Source organism: Jaculus jaculus, chromosome 2, assembly GCF_020740685.1.
Source record: "Jaculus jaculus isolate mJacJac1 chromosome 2, mJacJac1.mat.Y.cur, whole genome shotgun sequence".
In the NCBI taxonomy this organism is placed as follows: Eukaryota; Metazoa; Chordata; class Mammalia; order Rodentia; family Dipodidae; genus Jaculus; species Jaculus jaculus.
The window spans coordinates 31,883,643-31,903,347 of record NC_059103.1 but is presented as its reverse complement, the minus strand read 5'-3'; the positions used below and the strand labels follow the sequence as shown (position 1 = coordinate 31,903,347).

The window sequence follows — 19,705 nt, the reverse complement described above, 5'->3', positions numbered from 1 at the left end:
AAAAACCCAAAAAGAAAAAAATCTGGACATGGCAGCCACACACACCTGTATCCCTAGTCCTGCTCAGGCTGTAGATAGGAGTCTGACTGAAATTTGCAGCTCCAGGCTCAGTGAGAGAATCTGCCAAGAAAACAACTTGGAAGAGTGATAGAGGACACCTCCTTTGGCCTCCACATGTGTGTGCACTGAACAAATGCATCTGTCCACATGTGTACACTGAGCCGATGCATCTGCACACATGTATACATACATTATACATACACACATGTCAAAATTAAACAGATGTTGATGGGAAAATCTGTGTCTATACTGAAGGTGTATGTACTTGATTGGATGGTTGGTGTTTTATTTTGCTTTGAGATAGGCTCTCATGTATCTCAGGCTGGCCATTATGTAGCTGAGAATGACCTTGAATATCTGATCCTCCTGTCTCTATCTCCCAAGTGTTGGGATGACGGATATACACAACCATGCCCAACTCATACTTTTTTTTTTTTGCTTGTCATTGTTTCCTAAGCAGTTCAGTATGAGAATAATGTCCATAGCTTTCACACTGTATTAACTATTGTAAATCACTTAGAGATGTAAGGTCTAACAGGATGGGCACAGGTTTGATACAACTATTATGCCTGTTTTTAAATTTTTATTTATTATTATTTATTTTGGCTTTCCAAGGTAGGGTCTCACTCTAGCCCAGGCTGACCTAGAATTCACTATATAGTCTCAGGGTGGCCTCAAAGTCACAGTGATCCTCCTACCTCTGTCTCCCCAGTGTGGGGGTTAAAGGCATTCACCACCACACCTGGCTATTAAATACACACACACATATGTGTGTGTGTGTGCGTGTGTGTGTGTAAGATGTGAGTGTGGGCACATGAGTGCCACTGCATGTATGTGGAGTTTAGAGGACACCTTTTGGGGTCAGTCTTCACCTTGTTTGAGGCAGAAGGATTTTCTTGTTTCCATCCCCCATCTCTCATAGGCACACTGGGACCACAGAGGCTAGCCACAGCTTCCAGCTTTTATGTGGGGCCTGGAGAGCCAAACTCAGGTGCTCACACTTGTGCAGCAAGCTCTTTACTCTCAGAGCCATCTTCCCAACCCTTATTTTCTTTTTGAGACAGTCTCAAGGCAGACCTTGAACTCACTATGGAGCCAAGGATGCTGATCCTATTGCTTCTGCCTCCTAAGTACAGGCCTGCAACACTACTCAAGGTTTTACTGTGCATTCTCAGAACACAATAAGCATGGTGGTTTCTGAAACTAACTCAGTATGGGTCAGCTGTGTTGAGCTAGCAGAAGTTCCCAGAAAAATCCCATGGGGAGCAGTAAGGGTGAAGACTACACTCTGGACCACCTTGGCCCAGCCCCTGTGACTCTACAGGGAGGCCTGTGGACGAGGCACTTTAGTTCTTTCATGGGAGCCAGACAGGCATCACACACCTGCAATCCCAACACTCAGAAGGCTGAGGCAGGAGGACCTCGAGTTCAAGGCCATCTGGAGCTACATAGTTGAGATATACTCTCAAAAAGCAAAAGAGCCAGGCATGGTACTTGCCTTTATTCCCCTTTAATTGAGGCAGAGGTAGGAGGATTGCTAAGATATGAGTTCAAGGCCAGCCTGAAATAGTGAATTCCAGGGTCAGCCTGGGCTAGAGTGAAACCCTACTTTGAAAAAAAAAAAAAAAAGAAAAGGAGTCTGAGGTAGGTAGAGGCAAGAAGATCAAGAGTTCAAGAGGGACGGCTGGAGAGATGGCTTAGCGGTTAAGCGCTTGCCTGTGAAGCCTAAGGACCCCGGTTCAAGGCTCGATTCTCCAGGACCCACGTTAGCCAGATGCACAAGGTGGCACACGTGTCTGGAGTTTCTTTGCAGTGGCTGGAAGCCCTGGTGTGCCCATTCTCTCTCTCTCTCTCTCTCTCTGCCTCTTTCTCTCTCTGTCATTCTCAAATAAATAAATAAAAATGAACAAAAATTAAAAAAAAAAAGAGTTCAAGAGGTCAGTCTGAGGTACATGAAACCCTATCACAAGAAAGAAGGGGAAAAAAAGCACTTGGCACTTGGGAGAGGGCCCACTGGGTAAAATGTTTGCTGTGCAGGGATGAGGACCTGAGTTTGGATCCCAGGACACACATAAAAACCAGGTTTGGCAGTGGGCTGCTGTAATCCCAGCACTGAGTAGGTAGAGACAGCAGCCTCCTTGGGGCATGCTGGCTGGCTCATATCAATCAATGAGCACCATGTTCAGTGAGAGACCTTCTGGTGGAGAGGGACTGGAGATGCCAATGGTTGACCATTGACTTCCACATGCATGCACACACACGCGCATGTGCACTCGTACACACCACATATGAAAATACATATACACCAACATACAAATCACACACACATGCAAATAAAGAGTTCTGGGGGAAGAGGCAGACTGCCGTTTTCACAGTCACCAAGGAGTAGGGCACAGTTTGAGCTGAAGCGCATCGTAGAGGGCATCCTCAAGCAGCTGCCTGACGAGCAGCAGCTGTACAAGGATGACCAGCTCCTTGGTGATGAGAAAATGCTGGGCAAGTGACGTTTCACCAGCCAGACAGCAAAGCCACAGGCCCCAACCACAGCGGGCCTGGCCTTCCGAGCCAATGACACCTTCAAAGCCCTGCACAACGAGCCCTTCTTCAGCCCCTCCGATGCTTCCAGAGATATGAAGCCTCAAGACTCAGGAGGCAGCGCCAATGACCAGACTATACAGTGAGGCTCCTGGCCCCACCTTGAGGCCCGCTTTCCCAGCCCCCAAGTCCCAGTAAAAGAGATTTGAGTGTCTTCCTGGTCTGTTGTTGCCTCTTTCTATGCCCTCCTCCCAACTCCAGGCATCAACCTGAAGTAGGTCCTACTCCCTGCCCTCCTTTCTTTAGGCTAGTGCTTAGCAGGTTGCCTACAGTGCTGTCCCCTGAAAACTTACCTCTAGTCTGCCTCTCACACTAGCCAACCACAGTGATGACCGAACTAAAAATCCAGAGCCTTGAGCCAGCCTGTCTGGATATGGTCAAAAGACTTTCTCATCACACTAGCCCACAAGTCTTTCTGGCTGTCAGAAAAAGCCAGAAGCTATGGCCATACCACTCTATATGGTCTGATCTCAGAAGCTAAACAGGGTTGTTCGTGGTTAGCACTTGGAAGGGAGAAAAGCCCAAAAGTAGGCTGGAACCAGTATCTTAAAGGCAAGTTCTAGTGGGGCGTGGTGGCACATACCTTTAATCCCAGCACTCAGGAGGATCCCTGTGAGTTTGAGGCTACCCTGAGACTACATAGTGAATTATAGGTCAGCCTGGGCTACAGTGAGACCCTACTTCAAAAAATCCTAAAAACCAAAAGGATTGGAGAGATGGCTTAGCGGTTAAGGCTCCTGCCTACAAAGCCAAAGGATCCAGGTTCCATTCCTCAGGATCCATGTAAGCCAGATGCACAAGGTGGCACATGCATCTGGAGTTCATTTGTAACAGCTAGAGGCCCTGGCATGCCGGTTCTCTCTCTCTCTCTCTCTCTCTCCCTCCCTCTTCTTTCTCTCTCTGTCAAATAAATGAATAATAAAATGTTTTTAAAGGAGGTTTTGTGAGAACTACAATCTCAAAGATTTAATGATGAGTCTCCTTCCTGATCAATTGTAGCTTGGTAATTTGTGATTAGGATTAATGATAGCTCCCCATCCATTGTGTATTTCCACACCTAAGTAAATAAAGTATACAGATTTCTTCTAAAAGAAAGAGTTCTGTCATGGGAGAGGTAGAACAGCTACTTTGGACCACTAGAATCTGGGGGTCCATGTTCAGAACATTGGGAGCATATTTCCTGAGTGCAAAGGAATAGTGGACTGCAACTCCCAAGGGGAGCACTCTGTGATGGGACAGCCTGGGTGTTGTGGAAGTAAGTGTGCATTGGCTCTACCCAGTTCACATCTGGGTACAAAGAAGGCTGAGAAAGGGAGATCCCTCAAGGAGAGGCAGATGGACTTGTAAAGAAGGGTTCCCAGTGCAATGGAGAACCTAGGTGAAATGTCTGTCATGGTAGTGGTATGGTGACACGTGCCTTTAATACCAGTGTTGGGGAGGCAGAGACAGGAGGATCCCTAGGGCTTGCTAACTGGTCAGTTGAGCCAAACTGCTGAAGTCTTTTTTTTTTTTTTTTTCCAAGGTAGGGTCTCACTCTAACCCAGGCTGACCTGGAATTCACTATGTAGTCTCAGGGTGCCCTGAAACTCATGATGATCCTCCTACCTCTGCTTCCTGAGTGCTGGGATTAAAGGTGTATGCCACCATGCCTGGCTTGAACTGCAGCTTAAGTAAGAGAGCCTGTCTCAGAGAATAAGGTGGACTGAGGAAGACACCTGATGTCAACTTTTGTCTTCCACATACATTCGCATATGTGTGCATATGCACCTGCAACATTAGTGTCCACCCACATACACACAAAAAGGGGATTCCCTCAATTTAGGCATGATGTATATAAAACACAAAGAATGATTCATTGTGATAGTTTCAGACATTTATGAATGGTTTATATTTTTATAAATTAGTGGAGGAGTGGAACTCATTTATCTTATTATATCATTTGCTTACATTTTAACAGAAGACTTACTGAGTGGGAAGAGGAAAAGGTAGTGGGTGTGGCGGGATGAGGGCTCTCCTCAATTAGTCGTAATTCTGGGTCTGGCTCATCTCTGCCTCAGCTCCCATAACAGTTTCAGCTGGTGATCATAATGCCATGTAAATGATGGATTTCTGTGCTGCTTGTTTCTCTGTAAAACACTTGTACTTTCATCAGAATTTTTTCTGTGTCTGTAAGAATTCACCCTGGGGGCTGAGGGTGTGGCTCAGTGGGTAGAGTGACTGCCTAGCATGCACAAAGTTCTGAGTTCCATCTCCAGCATCGCATAAACCAGATGTGGTGGCAAATCTCTGTAATTTTAGCACTTAGGAGGTGGAGGCAGGAGGATTATGAGTTCAAGGTCATCCTTGAGTACATAGAGAGTTGGAAGACATCCTGGGTTATATGATATCCTGTCTAAAATCTGAGGGGAAAAAACCTGTTCCTTCCACTATCCCCTTTCCTTGTCCAAATTCAGCTCTCAAGTGTCCAGTCCCCTTCTTTAAGACCTCAACTTGAGGAAGCCTCTGTTCCTCCCTGTTCTGTTTCTTCAACACATTCTCTATAGTATAGGGTCCTAGAAGTAGCATTAGGAATCCATATCTAACTTTTGTCCCCCTGAAAACTCCATGGACAATGACCAGTGGTTCTCCCATCTTTCTTCATCAGTCCTATCACAGCCCCTATGCATGGGACAGAATGTATTCCTGTTGGATAATTTTTAAAATATATTTTATTCATTTATTTGAGGGGGGGGGGAGAAAATGGGTATACCAAGTCCTTCAGCCACTGCAAACAAACTCCAGACACATGCCCCTTGTGCATCTGGCTTACATCTGGCTGCATCTGGAGAGTCAAACCAACTCTCCAGCTCTGCTGTATATTTTTTAATATATTGGGAAACAATGGTTGTCTGACATTCTTTGATAAGTGCGCAATAATACATTCAAGGCTCTGGGCTGGAGAAATGGCTTAGTGGTTAAAGTGCTTGCCTGCAAAGCCTAATGGCCCAGATTTGATTCCCCACTACACAAGTGTAGCAGATAGCTTTAGGTGACTGAGATGAACTTCCAGACCAGGCACAGCTATGGAGGGAGGGATATTTATTGAAGCTTACAGATCCAGGGGAAGTTCCATAATGGCAGAAGAAGCTGGCCTGCTTTCACAGGTCCAAGCAGAGAGAGAAAGGCACAAGCCAAAAGCCACACTGCACAGCACACTTCAGCAACTCCAAGTGGAACTAGGCAGTTTGCATATCTTTAGATTGGAATGTCAAATTCACCTCCACACTTTAGGGCTGAACATCCCAGTGACACTTCCTCCAGCCAAGTGGCTGGAAATCCAAGACGTTTTAATAAACTCCTGAATCTATTGGGGGCATTCATTTAACTACCACACCAAGTAAAGCCAGATGTACAAAGTGGCACATGCAACTGGACTTTGTTTGCAGTGGCTAGAAGCTCTGGCACTCCCATTCTCATTCAATCTCTCTCTTTCTGCAAATAAATAAATAAATAATATTTACAAAATATATCCAAGGCTCTGATAAGTCTTACAATAAAAAAAAAACACCTGCTTTTGGGGTGGGGAGATGGCTTAACTGTTATAGGCACTTGCTTGTAAAGCCTACGAACCTGGGTCCTATTCTCCTGCACCCACATAGGCCAGATGCAAAGTGGCATTTAAATCTGCGATCACAATGTACTTACAATAATGGGAGGCAGATCCAGGAGAATCTGAAGCTTCGAGCACCCAGGCCAACTAGTCTGGATTTCCTTTGCAGCAACAAAAGTTTGTCTCAAAGAAGGTGGGGCACAAACACCTCCAAGTTGTCCTCTGACCTCCACATGCACACCATGGCTCATGTACCCACACATACACACAAATAAGTAGATAAACATTTTAATTTTGAGGTACAGTCTCACTGTAGCCCAGGCTGACCTGGAATTCACTTTATAGTCTTAGGGTGGCCTTGAACTCATGATGATCCTCCTACCTCTGCCTCCTGAGTGCTGGGATTAAAGGTGTGTGCCACCACATCCTGCTTGGATAAACATTTTTTAAAAAGAAACTTGGGCTGGAGAGATGGCTCAGCAGTTAAGGCATTTGAATGCAAAACCTAAGGACCCAGGTTTGATTGCCCAGTACCCACATAAAGCCAGATGCACAAGATGGCGCACGCATCTGGAATTCGTTTATAGTGTCTAGAGGCCCTGGTGTGCCCATTCTCTCACTCTACCTACCTGTTTCTCTCTCACATTCTCTCTCAAATAAATAAGTGAAATAAAAATGCTGACTTTCAAAACGAAAAGGAAAAATTTGTTTTACCCAACAGTTCACAAACTTTTCACAAGGCACTAGTGTACTTGGTAAGATTGCCATGGTTCATGGCTTGGGAAATATGGCAGGATTATCTGAGCACCATAAACTTACTTACAGTTTAATTTAGAAGGTATCTGAAGGCAATGTCTTTTAAAAAATGTATTTTTATTTATTTTTTTGACAATTTTACTGATGTATTGCAGTCTAGTGTGATCCTATTTACTCCCATCACCCTGTCTTCCCTTCCCTACTCCCTGTGAACTCCTTCGTCTTCTTCCCAATCAATCCCTCCCACTTTCATGTCTTTTTGTGACCCCTGATTTTAATTAGGGTTGCTTGCATGAACATAGATACTGGAGCAAGGGCAATTTACCAATGACTGTACCACCAAAATAACATGTCTCTGCCTCTCCCTAGCAACTATTAAGTAATAACAGCTCCTCAGGGAGGGGTAGGGCTCTTGTATCCCTTCCCCATCCATGATGAAATGTTGATGGGCCCAGTCTTATGCAGGTCACCACAGCTGCTATGAGTTCATGAGTGTGATGACCCAGGATGCAGTGTCCCACAGCACTCCTCCTTGTTCTTTGGCTCTTGCATTCAATCCACTCCTTCCATGATGTTCCCCAAGGATGATGTCTTTTATTTATCTAAGAACTGGGGAAATCTTTGTGAGCTATCAGTTGCATGGTGGTCAATACCTTCTTTGGGCATCTCCAAGTGAAAAGCAGTGACAAAAAGGTGCCACTGAGATGTACACAGAGCTCATTGTATCACATGGGCCAACAGAGGGTGAGATCTAGGTCTGGGGATTGTTATATGAGTGGATCTTTGCCATCTATCTATATCTATCTGTCTGTATATCTATCTATCATCATCTATTTGCTTGCATGTGTGTGGCATGCCAGGATCTCTTGCCCCTGCAAATGAATACCAGACACATGAATCACACTATGTACCATGTGAATGCTGGGGATTTGAACTCAAGCTGACAGGCCTTGCAAGCAAGTGTCTTTTATGGCTGAGCCATCTCCCTAGTCCCAGTATTCTCTATTCTCATGTAGCCCAGGCTGTCCTTAAACTCCCAATGTAGCCAAGGATGACTTGAACTTCTATCCTCCTGCTTCCACCTCCTGGGTGCTGGGATGACAGGTGTGTGCCACCACATCCAGTTTTTTTTTTTTTTTTTTGAGGCATGCCCAACAGAGTGGCCTTCTTTTCTATGAGAGAGAGTGAGAGCAAGAGCAAGAGCGAGAGAATTGGTGCATCAGGGCCTCCAGCCACTGTAATTGAACTTTGAACGCATGAACCACTTAGTGCGCATGTGTGACCTTGCATATGTGTCACCTTGTGCATCTGGCTTATGTTGGATTTGGGGAGTTCAACATGGGTCCTTAGGCTTCGTAGGCAATTGCTTTAACCACTGAACCATCTCTCCAGCCTCACACCCACTTTTATGTGGTACTGAAGATGGAACCCAGGACCACATGCATGCTAGGCAGGCTCTTTACCCACTGGACCACAACCCAACCCCAGGACCTATGTTCTAATGGGGTTATGGCATTTGCAATATATATATGACAATGAATTTCCAGCTGAGGTAAGCTCCAGTCACATAGTTCTTTGATGTGTTCCCTAATCTTTCTGAAGTTCAGTCTTCTCATCTGTAAAAATGTGCCCCTTGAGGAGTGAGGGTGAGTATCTAGAATGTTCTATGCATTGGCAAAGTGCACCTGCCATTTCCAGCCACCATCCCTTTCTCTCTCAGCAAGATTGAGGTATGAGGGGCTAGAGTGATGGCTCTGCAGGTAAGGGTGCTTGCTATGGAAGCATAAGGCTCCCACATAAAAAAACTGGGTATGGCCGGCATGGCCGCACACACCTTTAATCCCAGCACTTGAGAGGCAAATGTAGTAGAATAGCCGTGAGTTTGAGGCCAGCCTAAGACTACATGGTGAATTCCAGGTCAGCCTGGGCTATAGTGAGACCCTACCTTGAAAAACATAAAGCCGGACATGGTGGTGCACTTTAATCCCAGCACTCAGGAGGCAGACGTAAGGAGGATAGCCAAAAGTTCGAGGTCACCCTGACACTACATAGTGAATTCCAGGTCAGCCGGAGCTAGAGTGAGACCCTACCTCAAACAAACAAACAAATAAATAAACAAACAAACACATAAACATAAAAAGCTGGGTGTGGCCATATATCCTTGTAACCCACTGAAGCTGCTGGTCAGTCAGTCTAACCTAACAATAGTGAGTTCCAGGTTCAGTGAGAGACCCTATCTCAAGAAAATAAGGCAAAAGGGCAATAGAGGAATACACATGATGTCTTCTTCTGGTCTCCAAATGTATGCACATGGGATACATGTATCTGCACACACACACACACACACACAAAAAAAAAAAAAAAAAGTGGGAGAAAACCATTGGGTTCCTGTTCTCTGACCATGCTGTCTCTTCAACAGACTCTGTTCCAGAGCCCGGAAGAGGGCTGGCAGCTGTACACCTCGGCCCAGGCACCTGATGGAAAATGCATCTGCACAGCTGTGATCCCCGCTCAGAGCACCTGTGCCCGTGATGGCCGGAGCCGGGAGCTGCGGCAGCTCATGGAGAAGGTGAGGACCTACCAGGTGCACCTAGGGAAGACTGTGACATTATTCTGGTTCTGTGCTCTGTACTTTCCACGTGGTTGGTCCTAGCTGATCTGGCCAGGTGGATTCTGTTTTACTTTCTTTCTTTTTTTGCATGTATGTGTATGTGTGTTCATGTGCATGTGGTGTGCATGCAAATAGGATGCATGTACACATGTGCACATGCATGCATGTGAAGCCAGAGATGGATGCTGGCTATCTTCCTCAATCTCTCTCCACCTTATTTTGTGAGACAGGGGTCCTCAGGAAATTTGGAGCTCATGGATTCAACTAGACTAGCTTGCCAGTAAGCCTCAGAGATCCTCTGTCTCTTCCTCTCCAGCGCTGGAATTACAGGCACACGCCAACACACTCATCTTTTCTGTAGAGGCTTTGGGGATCAAATTCAGATCTTTATGCTTGCAAGACAAACACTTTACCAACTTAAGTATCTCCCTAGCCCTTGCTTTTCTTTTTTAAAGCAGGGTCTCCTGTATCCTAGACTGCCCTTGAACTCACTATGTAGCTGAGGATGATTTTAGACTCCTGATCCTTCTGCCTCTTCCTCTCAAGTACTGGGATTACAGGCATGTACTACCATACTCAGTATATGTGGTGCTAGAGATGGAACCCAAAGCTTCCTGCTTGCTAAACAAGCACTCTACACACTGAGCCACAACCCTAGCCCCACCATAAAATATGCACAGTCAGAATGCAGCACATGGGCTGGAGAGATGGCTCAGCATTCAGGTGTGCTTCCTGTGCAAACATGAGGGCCTAGGGGTGCTGAGATTGTCCAAGTTCAAATCTCCAGATCCCACATAAAACAACTGGGTGTGGCCATGTGTCCCTATAATCCCAGTCCCCAGGAGAGCAGAGACCAGAGAATCTTTAGAGTCTCACTAGCCCCAGAATCAGTAAAAGGAGACTGACTCAAAACAAGACCAGGCAGAAGAGAGATGGAGAGGGGCAACTTGTGTTCCACTCTGGCTACCACAGGTGAGTGACTCCTGCTGGAGGCAAAAATATGGAGTGCCACAAGAGCACATACACATGTATACACCACACACACACAAACAATAAGAATAATAATAGCAAAAAAAAAATGTACCATTTGCCTGTCCCCAGCTGTCAGGAAGTGGTTCCAATGGGGGGGGGGGGCAGAATAGGATCTTGGGTGTCACTGGTGGGGTATACTGGTACTGACACTCTCCTCTGTGAACCCAAGCCTCAGCTTCCTCCCTTTATTCAATGAGGAAGGAGGTCGCCTGCATTAGAGATGAAAATGAGCTAAAACATCCTTTGGGGAATATTGAATAGAGACAACCTGAGAAGGAAGGAGTTTTCCTGTTTGTGGAGAGCATCTCACTATGCAGCTCAGGCTGGCCCCAGACTCAAGGCAATATTCCTGCCTCAGCTTCCCGAGAGAGAGTTGGAGTTACAAGCATGCAGCACCTTAGCTGGCTAAGAGAAAATATCATTGTAAGAGCCTAGAGGGATGGAGGGTGAGATCCCCAAAGAGCACAGAGTATCTTCTTAGCATACTCAATAAAGGCTGAATGGTGCATGCACAGTGGGGCCTAAGCTCACATGGGAGAGACTTAGACACTACCACTAGCATTTTCCTGTCTTCCCAGCTCCCCACAGGCATGTGTTCCTAGGAAGTATTGATGAAATATTGGAAGTTGGGCATGGTGGTACATGCCTGTGATTCTAGCACATGAGGGGTGGAGGCAGGAGAATCAGGAGTTGAAGGTCATCCTCAGTTATGTAGTGAGTGTGAGGCAAGCCTGGGATATGAGGCCCTATCTCAAAAAGGCAGGGAGGGGCTGAGAATGTAGCTCAGTTGGAAGGAAGGGAGGGAGGGAGGGAAGGAGAGAAGAAGGGAGGGCGGAGGAAGGGAAGAAGGAAGGGAGAGAGGGAGGAAGGGAAAGAAGGGAGGAAAGAGAAAAAGGTAAGGAAGAAAAGGAATGGTATGAGTATAGAGGGAAAGCAGGTGATGTGATGGTTAAAATCAGCTCTCACAGAAGGAAGAGATCTCAGTCTTCCATGGGTTTTTATTATTATTATTATTTTGGTATTTTTGAGATAGGGTCTTGCTCTATCCCAAGCTGATCTGGAATTCACTATACAGTCTGAGGCTGGCCTCAAATTTACAGTGATCCTCCTACCTCTGCCTCCTTCCTCTGCTGGGATTAAAAGCATGTGACACCATGCCTGGCTACAAAGATTACCCTTAAAAGCCAGAGTTTACACTGTAAAAAGAAGAACAACTCTTAATAGGGAGAAAGTTAAGAAAAAGGACCCCTGGAATAGAATGCATTGAAATGTTGCTGTGAACTCGTGATTTCTAAAATATGTACATATATGTAAATTATGTGTATATGCATAATTACGTCTTTACATACATAGATCTATGTATGTGTGCATTTGTATTATGTATTGCATGCTTGTATTTCTTAGTTCTATTCACTGCAAGAGCCTAGAAACAAAGACATGCCAGTGGCAATGAATATACCTTTTTCTGGAATGAGAGTAAGAGTACTCCCATTCTAGTCTCTAGCATCATCCTCGACCAACAGAACTGGAGAAACTCAAGAAGACTGATTCTGGGACTGAGGCAAAACCAGTGCAATATGAATCTGGAATATATCAAATTAAGTACTAAAAAAGCAGAAAAGATATCATGTCTCTGAGGCAGTTTAGAGGTAACAATGTCCTTGAACCTCTAAGGGAAAGTCTGGGTCATTCCACTTTCTAGAGGTTAGAAATGTCAAAAGGGGCACACCTTTAATCCCAAAACTCAGTGGGCAGGGGGTGGGGTGGGGAGCAGAGGCTGAGGTAGAAGGATCAGTCTTTTGTCTTTTTTTTTTTTTTGAGACAGGTATAGCTTAGGCTGGCCTCAAACTCTATGTAGTAGAGACTGTCTTGTACTTCTGATCCTCTTATCTGTACCACTCAAGTGCTGGGATGACAGGCATGCACCAACATGCCTGGCTCTGATCTTCATTTTGCAAAGTTCCTTCTGCTTCACTGTGTGGAGAACTTAATACGGGGGCAAGGGTAGAAGCTAGGAGACTGGAAGGAGGTAACAGGGGTGCCAATGGATCTGCTCTTAGGAGGAGTGAGATTGGGTAAGCGGAAGATTGGCAGGTGTTTGCATGGCCTCTTATCCCACCCAAACTTGTCTTTGGTTCATTTGGGAGGAGTTTTGGTCTCCAGGCCTGTCCCTATCCTAGGTACAGAATGTCTCCCAGTCCATGGAGGTCCTTGAGTTACGGACCTTTCGGGATCTCCAGTATGTGCGCAGCATGGAGACCCTCATGCGGAGCCTGGATGCAAGGCTGCGGGCTGCTGATGGGTCTGTCTCAGCCAAAAGCTTCCAGGTGGGTCCTTCTGGGTTCAGGTCAGAGGTGAAGAGGATGGTTGTGGGGCTGGGAGATGGCTCAGCGGGTAAAACACTTGTTGCATAAGTAAACACCTGAGTTTGGAATGCTGAGTATAGTTGTGTGTGCCTGTAATCCGAATGCTGGGGAGGCAGAGATAGGAGGATCCCTGGAGCTCACTGGCCAGCTAGTCTAGCCAAACTGATAAATTCTAGGTTCAGTAAGAGACCCTATCTTAAAGAACAAAATGGAGAGTAAGATATTCAACATTGAGCTTGACCTCTGCACACATGTGCTCTTATACATACATATGCCTATGCACACACACCCACACACAAATCAAAAAATGGTTGGGATTGGTGCTAACTAGTTCCAAGGGTGGGGTTGTGTCTGGGAATAAACAAGGAGTTTGCTAGGTTTTTGGGTCAGGTAAGGCCATACCATCCAACAGGGTGGATTTATGGGCTGAGGGTCAGGGTGGGTGTTGGCAGCCATTCTACCTTGGTGGGCAGGAACTTAAGGACAGGATGACGGAGCTGCTGCCTCTGAGCTCGGTACTGGAACAGTACAAGGCTGATACACGGACCATTGTGCGTCTGAGGGAGGAGGTGAGGAACCTGTCCAGCAGCCTAGCAGCCATCCAGGAGGAGATGGGAGCCTATGGGTATGAGGACCTGCAGCAGCGCGTGATGGCCCTGGAGGCCAGGCTCCATGCCTGTGCCCAGAAGCTGGGTATGCCTTCACCCTTGAACATGACCCTTGACTTTCACATCCAACCCTAACAATCACCACTGTACTCTGACCCAAGGAACAGTTTTGTTGTCTAACCTCTAAACTTTCACTCTTAACTCTATACCCAAGTTCAAACCTGGGCATCAAATTTGGAAGTGATCTTGGCCTTTGACTTTCAAGCCTTCTTCCCCAACCTGGTTCTGTGCTGGGATCAGAACTGAGCATCCTTCCTCACCCCTGTTCCTAGCCCTTCCCAATATGATCAGTCCTCTACCTCCCCGGGATTTTCACACATGCTACCCTCCATCTTGCTGTTCCTGCCTCCCAGGTTGCGGGAAACTAACAGGTGTCAGTAACCCCATCACCATTCGGGCCATGGGATCCCGCTTCGGCTCCTGGATGACTGACACAATGGCCCCCAGTGCGGATAGTCGGGTGAGTGACAGTGTCTACCCCAAAGGGTCAGATCCTGGGAGGGACACAGCTGGTGACTACCCACAAGTGCCCATGAAGTCCACATGAATGGCATTATAACCTAAAGTCCCAGGTCTCCAGAGTCCTTGTAGCCTCTCCTTAAGTGCCGAGTGACCAAGTGACTAAGGATCCTCTAGCCTTGTGAGGCCCAAAGTCCACTGGCTTCTTATGGGTAAGTAGAGAATAATGGTTACTGGGTACAGTCAGTCATGTGCCACTGAACAATGGGGCACACACTCTGCGGTGACGTTGTCATGTGCAGACATCACGGAAAATGCTTGCACAAATGAAGAGGGCTATGATATCATGTGTGATGTCCTATGGGACCACCATCATGCAATTCATCGATCATTGACTGAAACATGGTTCTAAGGGGCCTGACTGACCAGTGGCCATCAAATAACTCCCCAGTGACCAGTACCTTTCCCAAGTCCTTAGAGACAAGAGCCCCTGATCACTTTTGTGGCCTTCAGTCTTCCAGTGGCTGCCATCATCACAAATGCCCATCAACTAGACCCACAAGAACCCTATGTGAACCACTTAGTGACTGCTTCACAACAGTGACCTTCCCAGTGGCTGATGCTGGTCACTAAGTGTGACAAAGCACAGGTGGTAATTTGCAATCACTGCCAAGAAAATGAACTTCCCAGGATTAAGGTAGTCCCATCAGTTTGTTGGTTTAGAATTGTACTTAACATTATGGTTCCAACATTTCTCTTTTAAACATATTTTTATGGGGTTGGAGGGATGGCTTAGCAGTTCAGGTGTTTGCCTGCAAAGCCCAAGGACTCAGGTTCAATTCCCCAGGACCTATGTTAGCCAGATGCACAAGGGGGTGCACATCTGTCTGGGTTCAATTGCAGTGACTGGAGGCCTTGCATGCCCATATTCTCTCTCTTCCTCTGCTAAATAAATAAAAATAAATAAAATATTTTTAAAAATGTTTTATGTGCCGGGCATGGTGGTGTATGCCTGTAATCCCAGCACTCGGAAGGAAGAGGTATGAGGATCACCATGAGTTCGAGGCCATCCTGAGATAACATAGTGAATTCCAGGTCAGCCTGGGCTAGAGTGAGATCCTACTTCAAAAAACCAAAACAAACAAAAAAAATGTATTTGTTTTTTGACAGAGAGAAAGAGGCAGACAGGAAGAGAGAATGGGAGCACCAGGGCTTCCTGCCACTGCAAATTAACTCCAGATGCATATGCCATTTTGTGCATTTGGCCTTACACGGGTACTGGGGAATCCAACCCAGACTGTCATGCTTTGCAAGTGAGTGCCTTTAATCGCTGAGCCATCTCTCCAGCCCAAGTCCTAGCATTTGTTAGCTGGGGAAGCTTGGGTAGGTTCCTAAATATCTGTTTCTAAATTCCTTGTCCTCAAGACGGTGATGATACTGGGTTGGGGAGATAGTTCCATCGATCAAGTGCTTGACTTGCAAGTATGAGGCCCTGAGTTCTGTCCCAGAATCCACATAAAAATGCTGTGTGTGATGCTCACTTCAGCAGCACATATACTAAAATTGGAAAGATACAGAGAAGATTAGCATGGCCCCTGTGCAATGATATGCAAATTTGTGAAGCGTTCCATATTTTATTAAGAAAAAAAAAAAAGGAAAGAAAAGAAAAAAATGCTGGGTGTGGTGGCATGCCCCTGTAATCCCAGTGCTGGGGAGATGGAGTCAGGAGGATGCTGGGACTCACAGGGCAGTCTCGCCTAATTGGTGAGCTACAGACCACTGAGAGACTCCATCTCAAAGAAGGTGGGCAGCATTCCTGAGGATGGCACCCAAGGTTGTCCTCTGGTCTCCACATGCATGTGTACACACATGAATGCACACCCACACACAAAAATGGTCGTGATATAGTCAATATTGAAGTTAAGTATTAGTTCAATATAAGGGTTTTCACAAATGCTAATTAACATGGCAACAGCACAATCGCTACCCAGTAATCCATCTAATTTCTAATCTCTGTATAAGGTCCTAAGACCAGTGAATTCATGCTATCCATCAGTTCCAGGGAATCCAGTGTTTACTGATCCTTTGTGATCACTACCATTCACTCAGAGTCTGGGACTAGGACCAATCATGATATCTTAGTGATCCATAGTGACTGAGGCTGATTTCATGAGGTTACCAGAACCTGTGGGGGTCATTGGTGGTGGTCCATCTGGTAACCAGAGGCTACTCTTATAGGTTTGGTACATGGATGGCTATTACAAGGGCCGCAGAGTCCTGGAGTTCCGAACTCTAGGAGACTTCATCAAAGGCCAGAACTTTATCCAGCATCTGCTGCCCCAGCCATGGGCAGGCACGGGCCATGTGGTGTACAACGGGTCCCTGTTCTACAACAAGTACCAGAGTAACGTGGTGGTCAAGTACCACTTTCGATCACGCTCTGTGCTGGTGCAAAGGAGCCTGCCTGGGGCTGGCTACAACAACACTTTCCCCTACTCCTGGGGTGGCTTTTCGGACATGGACTTCATGGTGGACGAGAGCGGGCTCTGGGCCGTGTATACCACCAACCAGAACGCGGGCAACATTGTGGTCAGCCGGCTGGACCCGCACACCCTGGAGGTTGTGAGGTCCTGGGACACCGGCTACCCTAAGCGGAGCGCTGGGGAGGCCTTCATGATCTGTGGCGTGCTCTACGTGACCAATTCCCACCTGGCTGGGGCCAAGGTCTACTTTGCCTACTTCACCAACACATCCAGTTATGAGTACACAGATGTGCCCTTCCACAACCAGTACTCCCACATCTCCATGCTGGATTACAACCCCCGGGAGCGGGCCCTGTACACCTGGAACAATGGCCACCAGGTGCTCTACAATGTCACACTCTTCCATGTCATCAGCACTGCGGGGGACCCCTAGCCCAAAATGGGGATCCCTCCCACGCTGCCTGTGTCTCCTTGTGTTTGTCATGCCTCTACTTCCTGCTCTCTCCTCTTTACTTCCTGCTCAGCTTTTTCTTGGCCCCTGTATTTCTGTCAATGTATTCTCTAAAATTTTGTCTCTTCCTCATTGTTCTCTGCCTTTGAGTGGTTCTTGGTCTTTCTTTTTATTGATGCTTCTTTTTACTGATCTCACCTTCCAGTTTCTCTCTCTCCTTTCCTCCCTTTCTCTCTTCCCACCCACTACTCTGCCTTGTTCCCCACCTACCCTTGGAATTGAGTGCATGGATCTTTTTTATTTACACGTTTTATTTCTGGGTTGCTGGAATAAATGGGACCTTTGACATTTGATGTTTGGGGTGCTGTGTGTCCATTGGTGGTCAAGGTGGAAACCCGTTTCCACTGAGCCCCTTTTCCTGGGCCTAAAGTAATCATCCCCTCACCACCCTGTGGAGGGTGCCTGGAACTATCCCCACTTCTCCAGGGGGCTGGGTGAGGAGATGCCATCCAAAGGTGTTTTGATCAAAAGCAAATTCTTTCAAAGCAATTGGATCAAAACAACAGAGTTCTATTAATGATGAAAATTGGCCTCAAGTGATTATTTCCTGTTGCTGGCTTTTTACTCACTGATCACACTGGGCATCGCTTAGCTGTCTTGGCAATGTTTTAATGGGTTTTAAACAATTTGGCTGATTTTAAGAATCTGGGCATAAGAGGTTAGGGTCCTAAATTTATCCTTTCTTCTCTTTTTGGCTTTGTAATTTCAGAAATCATTTTTAAACAACTCATGTCTGTTAATAAGAAAGGCCTCAAAATAGCCTAAAGGTGCACTTGGACTGGGTATCAGTTGTCCATGCCTGGAGTCTGTTTGCTTGCAAGGGGGCTGGGACAGGATGGGCCCTGGAGGTCAAAGACAAGAGTATTGGAGGCAGGAAGGAAGGTGGTATGAGAGTCAGGAAGAGGTTAGCAAAATAAGGAGGCCAGATGTTCAGTAGTCTAGCACCCTGGCCAAAGGAGACTGGTAGTCACAGCAAGGGACAGACAGGGTGAGGATGCTTGTTTTGCACGTCTGTGTGTGTTCACATGTGGGTGTGGGTGCATGTGTGTATGCATCCATGCAGAGGCCAGAGTTTGTCATCAGGTGTCTTCCTCCATTGTTTTTTTTTTAAATGAGAGAAAATGAGCACTCCAGGGTCTCTAGCTTTATGTGGGTACTGGGGTATCAAACCTGTAATGGCAAACTTTGCAAGCAAAGGCCTTTAATCACTGAGCCATCTCTCTAGCCCCCACCTTATTTTTTAAAATATATTTTACTTTTATTTACTTATGGGGGGGGGAGAGAATGGGAGTGCCAGGGCCTCTAGGCACTGCAAATGAAATCCAGATGCATGTGCCACCTTGTGCATCTGGCTTACATGGGTCCTGGGGAATTGAACCTGGATCCTTTGCCTTTGCAGACAAGCGCCTTAAATGCTAAGCCTTCTCCCCAGCACGCCACCTTGTTTTATTTTTATCTGTTCATTTGACAGAGAAAGAGGGGAGGGGGGAGAGACAGAGAGAATGGGCATGCCATGGCCTCCAGCCACTGCAAAGGAACTCCAGATGCATGCACCCTCTTGTGCATCTGGCTAATGTGTGTCCTGGGAAATTGAACCTGGGACCTTCAGTTATGCAGGCAAATGCCTTAACCACTAAGCCATCTCTCCAGCCCCCACCTTGTTTTTTGATTTAGTTGGACAAGCTACCCAACAAGCCCCAGGAATTCATCTGACTCTGCCTCCCTAGAGTTGGAATTACAGGTGTGTGATACCATGCCCAGCTTTCTTTTGGGTGGTTTGGGTGCTTGTGTGGTACTGAGCCATCTCCCCTGCCTAAGGGGCTTTATGTCAGCCAGATATGACTGCGTGGGACAGGCTGGGGAACAGCGAGGTGTAACATGTCAGTTGGTAGGACAGCAAGACGGATGAGGAGGGTCACTCCACGGATGACTGTCTTCTGAAATGGAGGTGGGGAGCAGGTGGTAGAAGCTAGCCTCAGCCCCCATGCCACCCAAGGCAGAACATCATATAAAGCCCTCTGGCCCCTCCCTGGCCCTGCTGAGGTCACCATGAAGCTGCTGTCACCATATCTAATTAATGGCTTCCACGATTAAATCATCTCTGATTGTTGCTGCCATCTCCGGGAACTCAGGCGCAGGGGCCATATTGGGAAAGAAACCCATGCATAATGAATGGGGCTGCCTAATGTCCTCATTTGAAACCAATTTCCAAAGAAATCCTCAGGAAGAGCAATTAATTTCCACATGAGTGAACAAGTATGACATCAAAAGGAAAAACAGATTCCTGGATTAGCACATGGAGAAGCACTTTGTTCCACACTTGCTAAAAAAGCAAAGATAGTCAGACATGGTGATGACTGCAGGCCATCCTAGCACTTGGGGGTCCAGGGCCCCAGTCTGGGTGAGGCAGTTCTTGGAACAAGGGTATGGGGTGGTTCATGGTCTCAGATATCAAAAGCAAAGTGAGGACTGAAGGGCTGGTGTGTTCCAGTCTTTGTCTAAAATACCCTTGGACCTAGAGACTCACGTTCTCATGCCAGGGACAGGGCTGGTGTGGATGTGCCTGTCACATTTG

General features: G+C 46.6%; 1 protein-coding gene and 1 non-coding gene across 4 annotated transcripts in view; both read left to right on the top strand.

Annotated features, from left to right (window-relative positions):
- Positions 1–17,423, top strand: part of Olfm2 (olfactomedin 2) — a 112,478-nt gene extending 95,055 nt beyond the window's left edge. For all 3 annotated transcript variants that reach the window (XM_045144382.1, XM_045144383.1, XM_004667441.3), the window contains 5 exons: positions 9,420–9,569; positions 12,824–12,970; positions 13,483–13,702; positions 14,031–14,137; positions 16,375–17,423. In XM_045144382.1, coding sequence (XP_045000317.1) covers positions 9,420–9,569; positions 12,824–12,970; positions 13,483–13,702; positions 14,031–14,137; positions 16,375–17,052 — 1,302 coding nt within the window. In that variant the 3' untranslated portion in view covers positions 17,053–17,423. The remainder of the gene's footprint in view (positions 1–9,419; positions 9,570–12,823; positions 12,971–13,482; positions 13,703–14,030; positions 14,138–16,374) is intronic.
- LOC123459009 lies at positions 15,670–15,773 on the top strand. The gene has a single exon (XR_006635941.1). It is a non-coding gene; the product is annotated as a U6 spliceosomal RNA (small nuclear RNA).
- Positions 17,424–19,705: the final 2,282 nt, after the last annotated feature.